The following is a 22,961-nucleotide window of genomic DNA, read 5'->3' on the forward strand; positions in this document are numbered from 1 at the left end:
GTTCTTTTAATTGGAAATGTTTCCTATGCCTTAGGAGAAATAATCATTTTCTGTGACATTGAAAGAGTGTTTTTAATGTGGGAGTACTCCTGTGTAAATTGTGTGTGTCTGATGTGTTTGGTGTGGCAATGAAAAATTAATCAGTTGATCTAAGAAAGAGATGGAAAATTTTATTTGAGCTAAATTTGAGGATTATTTCCTAGAAAGAGCATTTCATAAATCTCTGAGAACTGTTCTGCCCATTAGAAGTCCAGGCACAGTTAGGTAAGTTTTTTGAGATAGAGGGCTGTACATTAAATGATGTATCATTGGCAGTTTACACAGTCCAGGTCTAAGCATCATCATGGCCATTTGCAAGATAAGAGGGATATTATCTTTTAAGAAGTTGTCTTATTTATGCTAGAAGAATGTTGCTCTTTATAGTTGAGCAGGTTGTCCTGCCAATGGGGGAGGTTTGAGCGATGCATAATGCAGATACACAATGTACAGTAAGTACGAGAGAGGAGACCAAGGGAGGGCTGAGAAAGTTACTTATGTTTAAATTTAAATTGTCTTTCAATAGTTTTATTTCCCAGGTGTCAGGGCTGGTTTTAATATGGATGCCAGCCATGTCTTTCCTCAGGGTGTGCTGGCCTTATCCCCTTGATGGGGCAGGCATGGTTGGTCCAGTATCTAGTGCCCATGATGAATGTGAGGTAGGGTTTCTTTCAACTCTATAGCTGTCATCACCATCCCGTCAGTGGTGGGGTACACTCCCTAATTGTTGGAATAGAAGCTTTGAAGGTCAAGTTTGATCAGGCTCCTTTGTACTTGTGTGCATGCCCTATCCCAAAAGAAGAGTTGGTGAAGCAGGTGAGGCCCATGTGGATTATCTGCCACCTGTTTAGGAGTCCGCAGTTCCACTCAGAAACAGCCTAAGGTCTCATCCCTTTTTCTGTTGTGTATATCCCAGAACTAGTGCAAGGCAGTGGTACAGAGTAGGCTGGAACTAGGGTTCTGGATGTTATGGCTTTAGGAATTGAAGTGGTTGTGCTCCCATCTGAGATCTTGGCTGCCCCTGTAGCAGACTTCTCTCAGGAATTGTCTGCCCCAGATCTAGTGCTAAGCTGTGGTGTGCAGTGGGCAGAGCAAGTGTGCTCTCTCTGGGAGAGGACCCACTGTGTACTCCTGAGTGTGCTGATAATGGCCTTTGCCACTCACCCAGATCACACCCCAGGCCCTCAGGGCTGTTTCTGTATAACTAGATTAAGCCCTCTCTTAGGGCCTGTCTGCCCAACCTTCAGCACTTAGCTGCTGTGTGCTTCTGCGGCGGCTGCCCCACACAAATGCCGACAGTGACCCCTGTGGCTACACCTTGTGCCCCATGCACGCACTGATAATGGTCTCCACGTTTCCACTCAGATCACACCCTAGGCGCCCTGGCTAGTATCTGTGCAGTTAGACCAAGTCTCTGCCCAGATCTCATGCCAGACTATGATGTTGAGTGAGCAGGGCCAGGGTGTTCACCTTTTCAGATTAGGAAGTGCAGTGAGATGACAGCCACAGTGCAAGGCTGTCTCCACCCTGATTGTCAGCAAGCCAACATGTGTGCACCCTTCCCAAGTAGAGTCTAGGCTTCTTTAGCCCATCTGTCTGTCTCAGCAGATTTCCCATCTCCTCTGTGCAGGTCTCCAGCATGGGATGCCCAGATTGTGGTTTTACTAGTTCACTCCCCAGGGCAGTGGTCCACCTGTTTGGACCTTTTCTTCCTTAAGATCCCTCCCAGGGGTACAGGTCCTGACCCAGTGCCTTTTTTCCCCATTTCACTCAGTTACATGGAGATCTTTCTTGCAGCTCTGGTTGTGTAGGAGTTCTGCCAGTTTCCAATTCTTTGCCAGTTTCCAAATTCTCTGCCTATTTCTGCCAGCTTCCTCGTTCTCTGCCTACTTCACATTCATCCTTATTTATAAGGTAAAGTCTTACAATAATGCCTCCTCTTCCTGGCCCTGAATTTTTGTTCTCTTTCTGGTAGCCCCAGGAGTTTGTCAAGTGTTCTAAATCACTTATCAGTTACTAGTAGAGCTGGGAAATCAACCTAGACAGTCTGATTTCAGATCCTGGTTAATTAATAACCTGCCATGCCACCTACACCATGAAGGAAGAGTTTAGAGTTTTGTTTGTTTTCTGTCTTAACACCTACACTTAACATGGCACATGGCAGATGTTCAGCAAATATTCATTAAACATAAGAATTAATCTGCTCCCATTTACAATGTTATTCATGGAGGTATTTCCAATCTCGCAAATTATTGAGTGACATTTTGGGCTGATAGCTGTAATATGATTTTACATGTTGTTTGTTTGTTTTTGCTGATGTGATTATTTCTTTGTTTCATATTATTTCTTAGTATTTTCATAAGAATTGGGAAAACTGCTGGACAAATTCATCTGGAAATTTGCATGAATAACTTATTGATCTTTGTTCTGTGCTTGAAGTTTTGTACATATTAGAAGCTCAGTAGGTGCTGAATAAATTTAAAATGTAGATATACACAACTTCTCAAATATTTCAAATGTTTATTGTTTTCTTGTCATCCTTTAAGCTTGGTTAGAAAATTAAGTAATTCAAGTGTAAGTAATTTACTCATCTAAAATTTACATTTTGTTAGATCATCTTAACCTCTTTTTTAAAAAAGTCTTTACTCCCTTTGTAGAGTTGAAGGATGGATTTTTCGTGGTTCTACAAATTTATGGTTCTTGTGTGGAAGAATTTTATTTTAAAGGTAAGCTGTGAACTACCTATAGAATTTTTGAAACAGCTGAGAGACCACAATGGGAAAATTCTGATAGCTCAATCACTGCATTTCAACTTAATACTGTTTCATTTTTCTCAGTTCTAGGACTAGGGGTATCTCTTCAAAATCTGAAGAGTCCTCATAGAGTGAAGTGATAGCAGAATGGCATATAGAAAGGAGAGAAAAGACAGTCCAGGAAACCTCTGCTATGATAGAGTGAAGCTGTTCTTTTGGGCCATCTATATGTCTTCTTTTATGAAGTGTCTGTTAATATAAAATAATTAGTCATTTGTAAAGTTAATGTACTCTTAGAGCTATTAACAATCTTTTTTTCTCTCATCTTCTAGAGGCGGCAATTCATTGCTTTAGTTGTGGAAATCATCCTAACATTACTATTTGCTGGTACCCTTTTGTTAACTCGTAAGTTTATCGTTATAAGGAAGTATGGACCTTTCAATTACTCTGTTCAGCCTGTGGATGAGTTGCCTTCGTTCCTTAGAGACACTCCTTCTTCTGGAGCATGGGAATTGGCTTTCGTGCCTTCCAAAAGTGTTGTGGTGAAGAATATTGTTGAAACCGTGAAAAGGGATTTACACTACAACTTTAAAGGTTAGAAATTAAGGTTTTCTGGGGGAAAAAAGTATTATTCAACTGTTTTAGGGAAAGCACACTTGTAACCTTTTACTGGGCATTAATCCCAAGTGAAACATTGTAGGTGATCCACATAAACAGAGAGTAACCTCCTAAGTATAACATGGACTTTGTTGAAGTTGAGAATTAAATTCCTATAAAATATTTCTCCCTGGAGCCCCAAACAAATAGTAATATTTTTAAATTGGGAGATCAATTTTTATTATTCTTGGTTACCACCCAATTCTGTGATACTGTCTTCCTTCTTTCTGGTTATGCTTCTTGAACTGGGTAAGTATTACTCCAGGAATATACCTCATAGTGTGCCAGAAGTACTCAAAGGAAGTGTATAAGCTGGAGCCTTCATTCAGGATGCACACTCAGTAGTCAGTTACTTCAAAGATCATTTATGTAAAAATGTTGCACAAGTCGTATATGAATGCTTTGGAGAAGACTCAAGCTTCAAGAATTATTTTTAAAGTGCCCAGTTCCTCACTTACACATTCTCGACTCAATTTGTCTCTTTTTTTCTCCCAGAGATAAACATTGTCAGAATTTTGGTGGGCATCTTTCTACTGCCCCTTTCCTTTACACACGTATATTTATTCAGTAGTGTATTTTTTCAGTCTTTTTTTTTTTTTTTTTTTGTCTCTCAAGGATTTTGAGAGTCCTTGAGAGTAGATTCCATCTCAAAATATTTCCTGTTTTTAAAAAACACTATGGCAGAAAAATGCAAAATCTCAGTAATTTTTGAAGTATACGTCCCAATAATTTAGTTTTCTGTAGGTTGTGCTGTGTTACTAAAAATAATTTATAATCTCCACTCTGATTTCTTCTTTGATGCCTGGGATTTTAGAAGTGTAGCACTTAACTTCCAAACATCCGAGGATTTGTTATCTTTCTGTTGTTGATTTCTATTTCAATGTCCTATAATCAGAGAGTATAATCTATGATTTCAGTTCTTTGAAAATTTGAGAATTATTTATAGCCAATTCACTATGTATTTTGAGAAATGTTCCATGCGAATTTGTAAAGACTATATATTCTGTAAATTTTGCTTGTAATGTTCTATAAATGTCACCAAGGTCAGGTTGTCAAGTTGGTTAATCATTGTGCTTTTCAAATTTTCTATATTCTTACTATTTTTTGTCTGTTTATTCTCTCAGTTGATGAGATCGGTTTTAAATTTCCAGTTTGGTGTCATTAGTATTAAATCGGTTATATATATTAAAATAATATTATAATTTCCTTTTTGCTTACATATTTTGAAATTATGTTATTAGGTCATATAATCTTTGTGTTGAATTGTTTTTAAAAAATATTTCTCAGTTCTGCAGTCTTCACTCATCTCTGTTTTTAATAGATTCTAGATTTCTAGAGAAATGTTTTGTTTTTTAATTTATTAACCATATTAACCATAGTTGCTCTACCAGCAATTTCTGGTATCTGGATTTCTTGGGTATATTTTTTCCAAATCATTGAGTTCTGTTTTGGAGCATATCTTGTATATTTTTATTAAGTGACAGATATTATGGATAAAAAATATTAGATGCTCTTGAAGGCACTTTATCTAAACAGGGTTAGGTTTTCTTCTGGATGGTTATTAGAGTACTGATGGGTCAGCTTGCCTCCATGCAAGGTTGGTTTTAGCCTTCAGTAAAGACTGCTCTATTTCAGTTTTCTTTTTGCCCCTGAGGCATACCCGTTGTCCTGGGACCCGGTCATTATTCCTAGGTTGTGGCCCTTCTAGTCTGGAGTATTTTAGAAGGCCCCATTCCTTTGGTGGAGCTTGAACTTCATTCTGTCTCCCCAGCATTGCCTAGCTGCTGAAATTACTGCTCAGCATTTCAGCCTGCCACCTGGTATCATCCTCTTGGTTTCTTAAGAGTCTTATCCTATGCATGCTAGGTTTAGAGTTGGTCAGTGGAATTTACATGCTAATTTTTCACCTTACTTCTCTGCTATTCTCTTCTCTTTGGAACGGTGCTTCTCAAGTCCCAGCCATTTTGGCAGCCTGAACTCTCACCTTTTTCTCTTCAACTCAGCAAGTCTGAAACTTTTTGCAAAAATACCAGGGAGGATATGACACTCACGTTGTGCATGTCCCTTTTTCAAGGCTCATAACTCTGTAAGTTCTGCTCATGCTGGTTGCTCTCAAACAGATTTCACCAAACTGTTATGCAGTGGGGAAAGTTCAGTCTAATATTAGCTACTCCATATGGCTAGAAATGGAAGTCTCTGAATGAGAATTTAAAAACTATCTGCTAGTTACTTCCATGTTTATTACATTATAGTCAGGGACAAAGTCTTTAAGATGTTGATTCCTCAGAATTTATTGATATTCTTTTGTGTGTCCCAATACATGAGGAACCTAAAAAATTCCTTAAGTACTGTGTGTTGATATGTATTCTGAATGGCCATGTACTAGACCCCTTTTAGGTATGTATTAGATTTTCTTGCCCTCACCTGCTCATTGGGTCTCAGCTTCATTGGAGAACCCTTGCCACCACTGCCTTCACCTGATCATTTAACCACTCCAGTGCTCTGAGGCTTGCATCCCCCAAGGTAACATAGCACAAGACTGAACTATCCCGTGATGACCTCTCAGTGTGGGGAAAAAGTGAATGAGTGCCTAGCTACCTCAGCTATAAGGGAAGCTACTAGAGAAAACTAATTGTCTCCAGCAGCACCAAGGGTACTGATCTGGGGCCCCCATGACTTGAAGTGGGGAGAAGATCACGAAAAAGGAAGATAAGAATATCAAAGGGCATTAAAGGGACACACAGTTCCTGCTGACCGCACTGAAGATTTCAGCAGAAGTTCACCCATAAGCCTCTGAGAGAACCTTGACAGAAGATCTCCCCACCAGGCACATCTAAGACCTTGAGTGCTAAACGCACAGCTCCTCCCACTCTATAGCCAGCTCCTTGTGTAACTCCTAAGTGCAGCAGTGAAGAAGTGTCCAGTAAACAGAGTGCTATCAGACAAACCAGGATCTATGGGCAAGAGAAAAACCAAAAACTAGAGCTGTATTATTACCTTCTTGGAAATAAAAGAGAGATTTCCAGCAGCCAGCCAGTGAGTTGTAAGAACCAGAGGAAATATTACATAAGAATTCTGCTGCAGGAGGAAGCAAGAAGTGTAGAGCAGGTGTATGAATAGAAGGTCAGAGAGAACTCCAGAGTTAACAGTACACCGCGTCTGAAGGCAACTAATGAAGATTTGAGGAGATGTCTGCTACTTCAAATGAGACGTCGGCAATTCAAAACTATGAGGAACATGAAGCATGTTCCCAAATGACAAGAACACATGTCATCCCCAAAAGATAACAGCAGTTCTTCAATGACTGTGCTCAAAGGCATAGAGTCTTACGATCTAGCAGATTAAGAATTCAAAAATCGCTATTTTGAGGAAAGTCAACAAGCTACAAGAAAACAGACAAGTCAATGAAATAAGAGGAAAAAAATACATGAACAAGGTGAAAAATTTGGCAGTGACATAGAAGTCATAAAAAGAACCAAACAAATTCTGGAGCTGAAGAATTCAGTGAATGAAATGAAGGATGCAGCAGTGAATATCTGCATCGGGATAGATCAAATACAGGGAGGCTGCTAGTTTTGTTTCCCAGAGTCTGTATACAGTCCCAGAGACATTCTTCTCACTGCAAACACAGCCTCTAAATCAGAGACATCACAGCCAGCAATGTTGATAAGGAGTTCCTGGTACCGCTAACATTTTATAATCTAACTCAGTAACCTTAGGTTCAGTGCTGCAAGAAAGTAAACCTCAAATTTATCTTATTAGTCCTTCGTGGATCCAGGACAATCGAGGTTATGCTTTCTATGATCCCTTTTATCACAATTATAAATCTATAATTTTTTAACCAAGCTCCTCATCAGTAACAGCCTCGAAGGACAGTCACATGTTTGTCTGATGCCATATTTGTATCATATTACAACTATTAATATTATGGCCTAGAAATGCAGTATATTTTCTGTTTGTCAAATCTAATTGGGTTATGCTTGACACCATCCCCAGCCCCAGTTTGAAAAGCATTAATGTGCTCAGGTTTGAGCTAATATCTTGGACACCCCATCAACCATGAGTTGCCAGTATTAGCAGCAAACCAGAACAATCTTTGTTCTAGTATTTGCCCCGGGGTTCCTTGAAGCTGATGAATGACTTACAGCAGAAGAGTGTTGGCTGAGTGTAAACTTGCATCTGAAGCTGAGAGATGTCTGATTCTTTTAATGATGAAAGCTACTACTCTTGTCAGTGTTGCTTGTGTTGACCTTGGGAATCGTTATATTGCTGACTAGAGGTCGGTTTTGAGTTTTGGGCGTAGAAAGCCGTGGGGAATGATGCTATATCCTTTTTCTAGTGGCTTCCTCAAATACTTATCTTGGAGACATATTCTTGTAGGTGCATGGTCACCTCCCAGGCCAAACATTGACCCAAGAGCACAAGAATCAGAGTCAGTTCCAGAATCCATGACCTCATCCTTCCCTTCTTCCTTTGGATCAGACAGTCCCTTTGTTGTATAACCATCTAAGTGTCTCCATCAAGTTTCCATATGTTCAGGAAAGGTATTGTCTAGGATGGGGGCTAATTCTTTGAAATTGCATGTTGTGTGTTTTTTTTTTTAATAGATATGTGTGCAGAAAATGAGTGGAGTGGAAAGTGGCTAAGGGAACTGATTTTATAAGTCTTTATAAGATTCAGAAACAGTGATACCTGGGAGTCCAGGTGACAAGTAAGGCAAAGAGTTGGGGAGATTGTGGCTTGTGAGTGGGAACTTTGAAGCATGAGATAATACCTTTGGTAAGGCTATGGCATCCTCACAAGCTATACTGTCAACAGGGCAATAATGAGGCTTGTCGTGGGAGCGTTTGAAAATCCAGTCATTGACGGTTTGCTAGAGGGAGAGTTGTGCAGTCAAGCCATTTAAATCTTAGTAATAAAAATGCATGGAACTTCACTTGCACCTGTGGGCTATTGAAGCCTTTCCTGTTTACCTCAAAAATATGTTTACTCCTAAGAAAATCTTTAGTGTATACAAATGTGCATAAAATGTCTTGCCTTATGTTTAAGCCTTTAATCCACTTGGAGTTTACTTTTGTGTACAGTGTGAGGGAGTGTTCTAGATTCATTGATTTACATGCTGCTGTCCAGTTTTCCCAACACCATTTGCTGAAGAGACTGTTTTTATTCTATTGTATGTTCTTGCCTCCTATGTCAAAGATTAATTGACCGAAAGTTTGTGGGTTCATTTCTAGGCTCTCTGTTCTGTTCTATCAATCCATAAGTTTGTTTTTGTACCAATACCATGGTGTTTTGATTACTGTAGTTCTGTAGTATTGTCTTAAGTCTGAGAGGGTTATTTGAGATTTGCAGATACTGCAGGTATATGTAAAATAGATAAACAAGTTTATACTTTATAGCACAGAGAAATATATTCAATGTCTTGTAGTAGCTCACAGTGGAAAAGAATATGAAAATGAATATATGTATATTTATGTATGACTGAAAAATTGTGCTGTACACCAGAAGTTAACACATTGTAAACTGATTATAACTCAATAAAAAAAAACAAAAAACAAAAACAAAAACAAATGTATATAGATATTTAAATGACAACATATTTTGTCTTAGAAGGGTGCAAATGATGCCACATTTTAAAATTTTAGGCTAAACTCAATTTAAGCCAAATTCATTGATAGGTCATCTCAAATACTGAAACACAATTACCTCAAATATTAAAATCATAAAGTGGTTTCATTCCTTAACTTCTAAGTATTTTTTGTTAGATATTAAAGATTCCCATGGTATAAGACTTTGAATAGATTGCATAGGTCAATTTTGTTCTTATTTCCCTTTGTGATGGAAATTTCAAAATACCAGTTTGAAACATTACTCATCCTTAGCTTATTTCAACATACGGTTATTACAAGGATTAATTATATTTTAAGCTTGTGATAAATTTTTTTTAAACTCCTAAAAACTTTTAGGCGTTCCAAATATCAGTTTGTTATGCCAGTGTCTGAGCAGCAGTGTTTTAAAATTTGTACTGTTTTGATAGCCTTTCATCCACGTAAGGTGGGTTGCCCATCTTACAGATAGGAAGGGCTGTCAGACAGTTTGCCTTTATGTGGTCAACTCACACATTAGATTTTTCTCTCTCTACAGTTCAAGGCTTTTCTTCAGAAAGAGATTTTGAAGATTATGTTAAGGAAAAGGATAACTCTAAAAGAGTGATGGTTGCTTTTGTTTTTGACCACGAGTTCAAAAATAGTGATGATCCCCTGCCACTTAAGGTAAGAAAATTTTATGTACAAACCTAAAATTTGTTCTTCCAGTTTCCAGAAATTTCATCAAGCAGAGGTATCAGTATTCCATTTTATAGGTGGAGAGACTGTAATTTACCCAAGGTCATACTGCTTTTACATACTAGAGCAAGCCTCAGTAACTTTGGCATCTGGACATTTATTTAGCCATTACTTTTTGCTGATGAGAAAATAATTGAATTTACCACCTACCAGGCCTTCTACTTATAAATCGGACTCATAGGAAATATTGACACCTAAAGATATTGCCTTTGCTACTGTATCTGATACGGGAGTTATCTCTAGGTGCATATGATGGTGTAGTAAATACACATTTTGCAGGTCAAAAGATCTGGTACGTTAAAATGGATGCATCTTCACTGGCATGGAACACAACACAAAAACTTTCCTCTTTCTTTTGAGTGAATTTTATGATTTCTCTCCTAAATCTAAACCTAGAGGTTAATGTGAAGGCTTAGCCAAGCTGAATCAGAATTAGGACATATTCAGACACTTTGGAAGATTCTGATAACAGCCCCCAAGAAGGAGAGGCACGGACAGAGCTTTGAACTTGGTGTCTCTGGTGTTGAGGCAAATAAACAAAGTATGGTATAGATTAATACATGGAGCCAAAACTCTGCATTGAAGATGCAGATGGTCATCAGTGGAATGAAGAAGTAAGGAAATCACTAAGTTGTAAGCAGGGTGGTAGGTATCTTTTCATTCTGTCCCATCACTCCCTCACTCCTTTCATACAGGTCAGGTTCCCTCACGTTACTGGCTCCATGTAAGCTGATGCTGATGAAGGCTCAATGATGTACACAGAGACTTGTCAAAATGCTTTTGGTGCAGGTTCAAGCTTCACCTCTTCTGCGTTGTATAATAATCTCCCTTATTCGGACCCCCTCATTTGAGCTTATGCTTAAGATTGCTAATGTGACTTGCTCTGCAGTGTCTCTCCCAACCATACAACCATACACCTCTCCTCCTTCATACTCCCAGAAACACTCTACACGTGTCTCTATCATTGAAGTTACTATGATGTCAATATATATGTTTCCTTAAATGGAATTTGAGCTCCTTGAGGAACAGGGGCTATGTCTTAATTCTTGAACATGTAGTAAGTATCTAAAACTTTTGTCTTGATAACTGAATATATGAATATTTATCTAGACTTATGACATCTGCCTGCCCCCTCCTGATCCTTCTGACTTTTCTGGTCTGATCCTTCTGACTTTTGGCAACTATTGGACCATTTTCTGTCTTGTAACACTACTTAGACCCAGCATGGTCTGCCTTGAAGTTGAATTAGTTCTCCAGAACTAGTATCATCTTTTCATTTAATAATTAAGTTATACAACACTCAACGTTTACATTTTATCACATTCTTCTTCTGTCCTCATGTAGGACTTTTCTTACACTGCATTCACTTTTCAGAAAGGAAGAGATTTACCTCCGAGAACACTTGGCTGACATAACTGGAAAGGAAATTATGGTGTATCTTTGGTATATTTCATTTCAGTATGCATGCCAGCTATCTATTTCAGGAAAATACATTCACAATGGTGTGTAAGCTTACCACAAACCTACAGCAGACCTACAGCAAGTTTGCCCTCTCTTCCTGATGTTCAGAATCTACTTTGGTGCTTATCAGTCTGCCTCAAAATCACATTTTCAATTGTACTTTTTTTTCCCCTCAATCGTACTTTAACTATTTCTTATTCTTACTTAATTATATTCTTTGTTTATAGATATTGTTTGTTTCTTATTGCTCCTTCTAGGTAAAATGTCATCTGCGTTTTAGTAGTTTTCAGAGGAACAAGTATGTGCGGTTTAATCGACCTGGAGGCTGGGAAACAGGCGCCCTCTTTCCATCTCTTCTTTCTGTGGGACCCAGAAATGAACATTTTGCAGATGGAGGGAGTCCTGGTGAGCAGATCTTTAACCATACTCATTTTAATATCCTAATAGTATGGTAAGACCCATCACATGTTTACAATTATATATCTTCAAACTTGTGATGAAAGTTGTTTATTTTTTACTTACTGTGCTCGTGATTTTTTTCTTTAAAAATTTTCAGTATTCAAAAACTCATATGAAAAATTCTATACATTGGAAACAATATACTTTTATCCTTTCCTCGTCATAAGCCTTACATTTTCATGTAGATTTACTTGTGAAATTTGACTTTAATGACTTAATGTACACATCAAAATGATTTATTACTACACGAAAAGGATTTGCTATAAAATTTTTAAATTGACTAATTAACTTAATTAAAATGAAATACTTCTCATCTGAAAGGCGCTTAAAAGGCAAAAGTCAGAGGGGAGAAAATATGACAGAAGATTCACATTCAAAACCTATAAAGGACTTGTAGAGATTAACAGCAAAATCAGTTTTTAGATGTCATGGCAATGCCAAATTTCTATAAAAGATTTTATTAGCTTTTACTTTCTACACCAAACTCATGTACCAGGAAGAAACTGTTTGCATGCTGTCGCAGATCCAGGGGTCACACTGGGTAGCACTTCCTCAGCAGACATCAGCTCATACAACTCACTCAGTCTGAGCTTCATTTAGTTTTTCACATGCCAGGGGTACAGAATCAAAGTATTTGCCTGTCCAATAATTAATTCAATTCTCATTCCAGTTGATTGAAATTACAGAAAGTAGCTCTATAATTTCATGCACTGTTTTACTTCTAGGAAGTTGAGAATTAGGATCCATTTTTAAAGTATTATTATATATTTGTTTGAGGAAACGATGTTAGCTGCTGTGACATTCAGACTACAAGAAGGCCCTCAGTACAACAAATAACTTTGTCTTTGACACACTGTAGTTACCTTTTGTGTTGTTGTTCAGCTCAGCTATTTCTTTTTCTATTGTCCTGAGCAATCCTTGTTTTGTTTTGTTTTCATTTAGGTTACATCACTGAAGGGTTCCTGGTTATGCAACATGCCTTGAATAAAGCCATCATGAAATATCATGACCACATTGCTGCACAAGAGCTGTTCAAACATGTCACCGTTTTTGTTCAGAGATTTCCATACCCAATATATGATCATGATTACTTTTTAAAAATTTTGGTTATTTTTACCCCTTTAGTAATCTTATTTATCTTTGCTATGAATCATCTTACCCTCATTCAGTCTATTGTGTGGGAAAAGGAAAACCGATTGAAGGTAACTCCACTTTTCTTGCAGGAGATAGAGCCTTTGTAGAAAATGTTGGATCTGTAGGGCAAATTTCTGTGGAGGGTTGGATTATTTCTACTCATTCAGCACTGGTGGGTGGTCATGTTTCAGTGAGCACTTGTATCTCTTGGAAGTTTTGTAAAATTTGTTTTTATTGGAATTCTTGGTTTAGTTTTCAGTTTTATTTCTAGACGACTACTTCACAAGAACGTTACAGATTGAATTTAAATGCAGAATGACCTAAAATCTCTCTGGAATAAAGTAAGCTACAAAAAATAATAATAATAATCAATTGGGCTTATGGAATCATATCTAGATAAATTTAGATACAATTCAATTTCAAGACTCTATGATTCTGTGATTATTTTACCAGCTTGTGATATTTGAATATTTTTTTCAGAGCGGCCTCTAATAGCCCCCTCCAAAATTGTATCTAGGGAGAGAAAATATTGTGTTATGGCCAGAGGCTTTGTAGTTCAAAATCCAATCATCTATTTAACCAATGATTCATTCAGAGTTATTTATTACTGATTTATTAATTGCCTGTTTTGTTTCAGAGACTGATAAATCAAAGATTTAAATCCTGTCTCTAGTACTTACTGAGTCTATGACATGATATATAACTTTTCTCGTGTATTTTCTTGCATGTAAATTGAGTATAATAATACCTAATTTGCAAGGTTGTTATGACATTAAGCAAGATATTATGTAAAAAATTGTCACCCTCAAATCACCTAGACCTACTGTCATCAGGCATAAAGGCGGAAACACATACTGAGTGCTCCATAGCAGTGGTCTCTCCGTTTCATTTATCTCCTTTGTGTAATCATCGGTTGTGTCATTTTCACTCTTTCCTTACTAGTGGCAACACCACTTTACAGATCAGGGTCACATTGTTTCTCACTGTCTAGCTCTTCTCACATCTCATTATCCATTATCTCTCCTATCAATCTACCTCGTAGGTTGTTGCCAGGATAATTGTCCTGTAACACAAATGGCTATAAATACATTTTAATTTCCTATCTTTACTGCGTCCTTGCCTTTACTGGTGAGCTTTTCCATTTTGTAATTTTCTTGTTTCTAGGTGTTGCCTTTTCTTTTCCACCTCAACGAGTTCCTTTAGCATTTGTTGTAAAGCTGGTTTAGTGATGCTGAATTCTTTTAGCTTTTGGTTGTCTGTAAAGCTTTTGATTTCTCCATCAAATCTGAATGAGAACCTTATTGGAGAGAGTATTCTTGGTTGTAGGTTTTTCCCTTTCATCACTTGAAATATATCATGCCACTCCCTTCTGGCCTGTAGAGTTTCTGTTGAAAAATCAACTGATATCCTTATGGTAGTTCCCTTGTATGTTATTTTCTGTTTTTCTCTTGTTGCTTTTAATATTTTTTTCTTACCTTTAATTTTTGTCAATTTCATTACTATGTGCCTTGTCGTCCTCCTCTTTGGGTTAATCCTGTGTGGGACTCTGTGCTTTCTGGACTTGGGTGACTGCTTCCTTTCCCAAGTTAGGGATGTTTCAGCTATTATTTCTTCAAATAATTTCTCAGGTTCTTATTCTGTCTCTTCTCCCTCTGCAAGTACTAGTGTGTTTTATGTTATCCTAGATCTCTCTTAAACTAGCCTCATTTCTTTTCATTCTTTTTTCTTTTTTCTCTTCTACAGTAGTGATTTCCACTACTCTGTCTTCTACCTCACTGATCTATTCTTCTGCCTCATTTAGTCTGCTGTTGGTTCCTTCGTGTGTATTATTCATTTCGGTAATTGTATTCTTCATCTCTGCTTGGTTGTTTTTTATATTTTCTAACTCTTTGCTAAAAACCTAACTTTTCACTCTGTGCATTTATTCTCCTCCCAAGTTCTCTGATCATCTTCACAATCATTTCTCTGAATTTCTTGGGTAGACTTCCTATCTCTGCATCACTGATTTCTTCTGGGATTTTATCTTATGCCTTTGTCTGGAAGTTATTCCTCTGCTGCCTCATTTTGTCTAAATTTCTATTTGTATTTTTATGCAGGTTAGTTACATTTCTAGACCTTGGAGAAGTGGCCCTCTGTATGAGACATCTTATGTGTCCCACAGTCCATCATTAATTAATATTATTAGAATGTTCATACTACCCAAAGAAACCTACAGATTCAGTTCAATCTCTGTCAGATTTCAGTGGCACAGGGGTTGCTATCTTCTCTGCCATGGGCAGTCCTGACAGAGACTCTTCACAGAGAGAATTTTTCAGGTGCAGTTTTCTGACTACGGAGAAGACTCACTTGAGTCAGTGCCAGTAAGACATGAGCCAAAATTGACTGCTGAACAGCCGTCAATAAAAAAGACTGGAACCTACCAAAAAAGGGTCTTATTCAACTGGAGACACAAATAGAAAATCACAGCAGGACAGTAGGAGGGGTATACTCATGATATAATTGGGTCCCATACGCTGTGGGTGGGTGACCCACAAACTGGAGAAAATTATATTGCAGAAATTCTCCCTCAGGAGTGAGAGTTCTGAGCCCCATGTCAGGCTCCCCAGCCTGGGGATAGGGTTCAATCTGTAGACCAGTTTGAGGATTAATGCCATCTTAACAATGTTAAGTCTCTGATCCATGAAAATGAGGTGTCTTTCCTACACTTAGGTTTCCTTTAATTTCTTTCAGCAACATTTCTAGTTTTCAAAGAATTTAATGCTGATATATCAGTAAAATTCAATGAAATATTTTAAATAGCCTCTGAAGATAATGCCCCTTACTTGAATCTTATTGGCTTTCTACATTGTATTCTTAGCTAAACTCTTTGGATGATCTTTTGTTAAAGCTTGAAATACCCCATATGCCTATGAAGAATATAGTTCATAAAGACTACTGGTAAAACTCTAAGGTTTTTATTCCCCTTACTTTTCATCCTAGAGTTTGCTTTTAATTTTTTTAATTGAATTCAAATATATTTACATTCCTTTAATACCTCCTGGAAGAGGACACAATAAAAAGAATTGGGATATTAATCTAGCTGGTTTATAGTTTCAAGGTTTTTGCATGTCTGAACGTTATCAGGTAAATTATTGGTGAAATCATCTCTGGGCTTATAAGCATTGCAGCATCACCACTTACTAGCTGAATAATTTTAATCAAGTCACATAATATTCTGACATTTGATTTCCTCTATAAATTGGGCATGATAATGCTAACTATTTAACCCATTTTGGTTGTGGTGGAAGTTAAAGTAGAAATATTTGTGAATGCATTTTGCATAATTATATTGTTTTATATGATATATGGTTTGTGTTAACTTTCCCATAGGAGTACCAGCTCATGGTAGGACTCAGTAATTGGATGCTTTGGGCTGCCTATTTCTTCACATCCCTCTCTTTCTATTCAGTTATCATCTCTTTGATGTGCCTTATTTTCTTTGCCAAGGCAAGTGTCTATTTAACTGCATCATGCTGCAGCCAAACTTTGAGAGGGAAAACAGAAACATGGTGTGGGCCTAATGGATTCAAGTTGCCAGGGAATAAAAAATGTTGACTCCACTATGGAAACCAGGGACTGCTTAGTCTCTCAGCAAATTAAACTTTAAACCTAGATGTATGTAATGCAGGAAAAATGGGTGTGGGCGTGAGGAGGGCTGTGTCCCAAGCCTCAGTTGAGCCCCTGGGATGTGCCCTGCCTAGTGTGGGTCCTTGGCTTCAGGCAGGAAAGAACTCAAGAGTAAGCCACAGCTGAGTAAAGGTTGATTTATTTAGAGAGATACATCAAAAGGCAAGAGAAAGGCCATGAGGCGTTGGGGTTGGGTGCTCAGATTAGAGTAAAAGTAAGTACACACTCCACAGACAGAGTGCAGGCTGTCTCTGAAGAGGAGGGAGAGAGAGAGGCAGCCAGGGGCAGTGTTACCAGTTTCTATGGGCTCAGTAATTCACATGCCCACAGGCGGGACCATTCCAGCTGCCCTGGGGACAGGGCTGGGATTCCCAGGAATTAGGCATCGTCCTTTCTTTGGCCTTTTGCGGTTAGCCTTGGGGTTGTCATGGCGCATGTGGACATGTTATTTATCATGCTAATGTTACAATAAGCATATAATGAAGCTCAAGGTCTACTGGAAGTCAAACTTCCTGCTATCTTAATCCTTAAGGCCAACTGGAAGTTGAATTTTCCACCATTTTGATGTTAATTGCTGTCATTCCTTGAATGGCTGTGCCCTGCCCCCTTCCATCCTGTCTCTTGCGGACCTTTTGTAGTTAATAAATTGTCTACTCTCTATCTCCCTGAGCATTCTCATTGGTTTCATTAGAGCTATTAAAATATTTTTAAATGTTTCATTTTTCTTTTGCTCTGACACTGCTTGGAGTATGACTTAACTGGCTTCCTGATTGCTTTGCTAGATTGAACCCATGCCAGTCATCCAAAACAGTGACCCATCTCTTGTATTTGTCTTTTTGCTGTGTTTTGCCATCGCCACAATATTCTTCAGCTTTATGGTTAGCACGTTCTTCAGTAAAGGTGAGTCTAAAATTCTTCCTGGGAAAGATTTTCAGTGACTAAAGGAGGATTGTATTTGGGTGTTTCTTTCTAACCTTCAGCTGCTAACTCATGCATGGTATCCCTGTTTATCTATTAGGAAAGGTGGAGAATGAGATCGTTTCTGTATATTCTGTTGGAGGGACTAAAGTCTGCCCCTATCTGAGGATGATAGTGGAGTATGTGAAGAGGAAGAAAACAAAACTGCTTGACTGAAATAATGGGTCCTTGCACTTAATTAATAGATCCCTATTGTGTGCCTGCTGTTGAAATATAGCCTCCAAAGAGCTGCCATTGACCTTGGGGACATACTGTATTTGCAAAAAATGATTTGACAGGATATGCAGAGAGCAGTGAAAATAAGTGGAGCATAGTGTACGTGTGAATAAAAAATGATTAAAATAACTCAAATTTAGATTAAGATAAACCTAAGGATTCTTCCTGTAGAGGTTTGCTTTTAAGTATTTTTGAAGGACTGGAAGACTGGTACAGGAAGTCAGCTGAATAGACACAAGTATCCATTCATTCATTCATCCAAATCTTTTTGCTAGCACAATATCTATATTAATATATGGGGGCAAATAAAAATTGTTTCTTTGCCCTTTGAGGGCACATATGCCAATAACTTTATTTCATTTTATTTTAATTTTTCTCAGTACATTATCATAGTTATTATTAACTGATGGGTCCTCATGGGGACATGATTGTACATACAACAAATAAGCAACAAAGAAAGAAAGAAAGGAAAAACAACCCAAAGGGTAGAGAAAAGTAGTGTGTCAACGTGAGGCAGAATATGATATACTAAAGAGAATAGTAAGTGGTAGAAAAAAAAACAGTGATGTTTTCTATTTCTGGCATCATAGCAGGCTAGATATTCTGAACATTTTAATCTGCTTCTTTTGGTACACAGGTGTAAGTCTTTCACTATGGTATATACTCAGGAATGAGATTGCTGGGTCATAGGGTTTGTGAATGTCCAGCCTGACTATGTCAAACACAAAGTGCTTCTACACATTTACCATCCCACTGGAAGAAGATGAAAATCCCAGTTGCTTCATATCTTTGCCAAAATTTAGTATTGTCTAGCTTAAATTGTGCCACATTAAGAGATACAAAATGTTATGGAAACTTAAATTTGCATTTTCCTAATTACTAATGAAGTTGAGTATGTGTTATTAATATGAGTCATATGTGTTTCCTTTCCTGTAAAATCTGTTAATGCATTCTTTTATAATTATCGATTTGCAAGAGTTCTTTACAGAATACTGTTACATACCTTTTGTTAGTTGCAAGTATGTTGCAAAACTTCTCCCAGCTTGGAGATATCTTTATCTTTTATGATATCTTTTAATAGTTACTAATTCCAGTCATATATAAGCAATATCATATGCTATTTTTCTTCCTCTTTCTGGCTTCACTTAGAATGATGATCTCCAGGTCCATCCATGTTATTGCAGATGGCATTATTTTAGTCTTTTTTATGGCTGAGTGGTATTCCATTGTGTGTATCTATATATCTATAGATATATAAACACATATATATATATACACACCACAGTTCCATTGTGTGTGTGTGTATGTGTGTGTGTGTGTATGTGTCTGTGTGTACATATATGTGTATATATATCATATATATATACACATATATATATCACAACTTCTTTATCCAGTCAATAGACATTTAGGTTGCTTCCATGTCTTGGTTATTGTACATAGTGCTTCTGTGAATATGCAGGGGAGGGCATTATCTTTTCCAATTCGAGTTTCTTCCACATATATGCCCTGGAGTGGAATTGCCAGATCATATGGTAACTGTTTTCAATTTTTAAAAAATCTCCATACTATTCTCCATAGTGGCTGCATCAAACTACATTCCCTCCAGCAGTGTAGGAGGGTTCCCTTTTCTCCACACCCTCTCCAGCATTTATCATTTGTGGGCTTTTGAATGATGGCCATTCTGACTAGTGTGAGGCAATACCTCGTTGTAGTTTTGCTTTGTATTTCTCTGATAATTAGTCGTATTGAGCATTTTTTCATGTGCCTATTGGCCATTTGTATGAATTAGTTCCTAAGATGTTTAATTTCAGCCTTTTATTCATTTATAAAATATTTTTGAGCAATTAGTAAGTGATAAGCATTATATAATGGCTGGGGAAGCAATGGTGAACAAAATAGATAAATTCCTATTCTCAGTGTGCTTATTTTAGTTCACTCTTATAATAAAACAAAGATATTTGTATTTTATACTCTTTTCAGATTGCCTAAATTGACCTCATGATTTCCTTCTTATTTGCAGTATATTTTGCTGTTTCTGTTGGAGGTTTCCTTTATCTTGCCACCTACTTTCCAGCTTTCAGCATCTCTTCAAACTATGCACTGATGACACTTGCCCAGAAACTGGCTTCCTGTCTCAGCTCAAATATTGCAATGGCACTGGGTACTAAGTTCCTAGTCAAGGCAGAAATGGACAGTGGGTATTTACCTTGTAAATTTTGCCATGTTCTCATAGGATATTTAAGTTTTAATGTTCACTGGTATCACTAAACTATCCTTCAAAGTTTATACTACTTTATACCGCCACCTATAGTACATAAGTGCTTTACATTCTATCCATAAACTGACTCAGTTTTGTTAGGGCCTCTCCCTACTCTTTTGGGAGTTGCCACCTGCTATTTAGTGGTAGAGAAGGAAATGACATGAGTCTGCTTATAGTCACTTTTTCTTCCTTTTTCCATCAGTGCAGCAGTATCTATGCAAAAATTCTTCTAGTATTCTGTTCTGTAGTTAGCATCCAACCCTACTTTTCAATGATAATGTTTTTTCCAAAATTATATATTCCAGGGAACATTTAGCATGAGGGGTGCTGTAGAGGGAGGAGCCGCTATTTAACCTATATGTATGCTTAATTTTTTAAGAATATTATTTCTGACTTTTTAATATATTTTATTTTTGTTTCATTCATTACTGATTGTTTGTGGCAAGCAGGAAGGATGTCACGTGGTTACTTGCTCAGCTGTCCTAAATCCTAATAGTACAAGAAAGTAGCTGACTATAGTAGGGATCTCTAGAGAATATTAACACATTTTTTTTTCTTCACTCTTAAATTATGATGCAAATGGATAACTCTCTTTTGGTCTCAGTTAGCATCTAAATTAAATGTCTCCTGTTGTCTCTTAGAAATTGGAATTAAATGGAGTAACATCTTCTCTCCAACCAAAGTGGATAACTTTGCCTTTGCTTATATACTGGGAATGTTTTTATTTGATGCTTTCTTGTATGGCCTTGTGGCTTGGTACATAGAAGCTGTCTTTCCAGGAGAGTATGGTGTGTCCAAACCATGGAACTTTTTCCTGCTGGTGAGTGGTAATGATTTTGTTTTTGAGAGAGGCCACAGTCCTTCTGACCCTGTTTTATAATTTCTGTGAGTCGCCATGAGTTAATTTTGCATTAACTACAATTGAATCAGTATTTCAGGTGGAAGAATCATTCTAATTACTCTAGCCGGACTAGTTCACTAGCCCTTTCCTAATGCGCTTTAAAGCCTCTGATATATATAAATATAAATAAACTATAGATCATGGCCTGCAACCCCAGACTTTACAAATTCTGAGTAATCCATCACTCTTGCAGGCAAGTGTTTCATAAAGGAGAGAACTTCAGTATAAAGAAATTAGTACAGAATGGGTCTTCAGATGCTAACAAGAAGAGGCTTAGTTATGTCCCAGATCTAGGCACTCACCACCTGGTTTATGTCTTTGGCTTGCCCATATTTCTTAGAGTCAGAACCATAGCAAAATGGGATGTGGTACATCTTGACTTCCTTCTCAGTCTCTTCCTTTGTTACCATTGGCTCATCTTACCATTGCTAAGAGAAGAAGGTAGAACAGAGAGTGATATAATAGTTTTTTCTGTAACCTCATTTTGGACTGATTTGGGGTAATGAACCTATATTTTCCTTTCATTTCTCTTGGACAGTTATGATTTTAATAGAGTAGTTTGCTTTTGTGCTTTGGCAAATTATAGCCAGTTAGCACCAAATTTTACTCCCAAGAAATATTCAGCCATCTATCTCAATACAAAGGGTAACAGGCTGAAGTATTTTCTAACGTTTCATTTTACGATGTCATTACATTTTATTCCCTTCTTAGCCCTCTCATTGGTTTGGGGAAAAAAGTGAGGCAAAAAAAGAAACAAGGGAAATTTATGGGATAACTGGAAGCAAGTATTTTGAAGCTGAACCTTCTGACTTGGTGGCAGGTATCCAGGCCAAACATCTGTGCAAGGTATTGTTTCCCAGATCTCTTTTACTTGATGGAGGCGAAATTTAGCTTACATTTCAGTGCAAATGTCTGTTAACAGGAAATACCAAGAAAAAGGTCACATGCTAATGAAAAAAGTCGTGACCATCTTGTTTACTTCCTTCAAGAAAGATCAAAATTAAATTTATATGGTATATAAGAAAAGTCACATCTTTCTCTTCCTCCAAAAGAGAATCAGACTTTCTGTAAACTCTCATGATGTGTTCTACTAATGCTCTCATTTTAAAAAGGAACGTCTAGTGGAGCTTGATGATTTGAGTATGTAAACACTGAGTTCTGTTCACAAATATTTTGCATGTTTTATTTGTAGTCTCCTCTGTAAAGGTGTTTATCAGGGGGTCAACTACAAGCATGTAATATTCAGGTAACCTATATGTTTGATGACATTTCCTTGCCTCTCCATCGGTGTCGTGATACCATGTACACATACACACCATGTGCGGAGAGAGCTGATGGCTACTCTGAAGCTTTATTAAGTTGCACAGTCTTCTATAGCAAAGAAGAATGACAAGGGAAATGGTTAACAGGCAGCATCTGGCTCAAGGTCAGAAGATCCTTTATGTTTTGGTAAATCATGTTCATGTTGGCACCAGTGAGCCTTACAGCTTATCAGGGCGGAACGTGTGAGAAACGGCTGCTTTACAACATTCTTCTTGGACTCAGACGGCTGTGCCTGTCTTAGGTTGCCCCCCACTGGCTAACCAGCCTTCTCACCTCTGAGTCTGCAGCTTTTTATAACTTGTTTACCATTCCAGCCTAAGGCTCGTTCCTTGGTTCCCACAGTTGAGGACCTACACTCTCTAAGGTCTACCTAAGTTTTATTTGCGCTCCTAATCCCACAATTTCAGAAAACCCAAAGCCCTCCATGCAAATTCAGCTAATTTAAGAGATATTTATACTTTTGTGGTCCTCTCTGCCTTCAGTATGCTGCGTGCTGCCTCGGTTTTGGTTACATCAATTCAAATGCAAAACTCAGTCTTTTCCCTGGTGTCCTCAGAAAATCCATTCACACCAAACATTTTTGTGAATGTTAGTAACCTGCAATGTAGATTAGAGCTGTAAGGGGTTAGTTCAAGGAACACGTGGGCTCCGACCATTTCCCCAGCTTTATTTACACTTGTCTCTCCCTATTTGTCTCTTTATACTTTTCCTACAAGATTGCCCCGATTGCTACTCTAAATACGCACTCTCCCCATATACGCCTCAGACTT

At 37.7% G+C, this 22,961-nt stretch overlaps 1 protein-coding gene across 1 annotated transcript in view; it reads left to right on the forward strand.

Annotated features, from left to right (window-relative positions):
* Nucleotides 1-2,702: 2,702 nt before the first annotated feature.
* LOC105091159 (phospholipid-transporting ATPase ABCA3) overlaps nt 2,703-22,961 on the forward strand; it is a 75,940-nt gene continuing 55,681 nt past the window's right edge. Inside the window, exons 1-10 of the mRNA XM_031433074.2 lie at nt 2,703-2,762; nt 3,122-3,383; nt 9,591-9,718; nt 11,509-11,656; nt 12,653-12,912; nt 16,214-16,330; nt 17,293-17,410; nt 19,728-19,901; nt 20,609-20,787; nt 21,580-21,714. Of these exons, the coding sequence (XP_031288934.2) occupies nt 2,703-2,762; nt 3,122-3,383; nt 9,591-9,718; nt 11,509-11,656; nt 12,653-12,912; nt 16,214-16,330; nt 17,293-17,410; nt 19,728-19,901; nt 20,609-20,787; nt 21,580-21,714 (1,581 nt within the window). The remainder of the gene's footprint in view (nt 2,763-3,121; nt 3,384-9,590; nt 9,719-11,508; nt 11,657-12,652; nt 12,913-16,213; nt 16,331-17,292; nt 17,411-19,727; nt 19,902-20,608; nt 20,788-21,579; nt 21,715-22,961) is intronic.

The sequence above is a fragment of the Camelus dromedarius genome, chromosome 24, assembly GCF_036321535.1.
Source record: "Camelus dromedarius isolate mCamDro1 chromosome 24, mCamDro1.pat, whole genome shotgun sequence".
NCBI lineage: Eukaryota > Metazoa > Chordata > Mammalia > Artiodactyla > Camelidae > Camelus > Camelus dromedarius.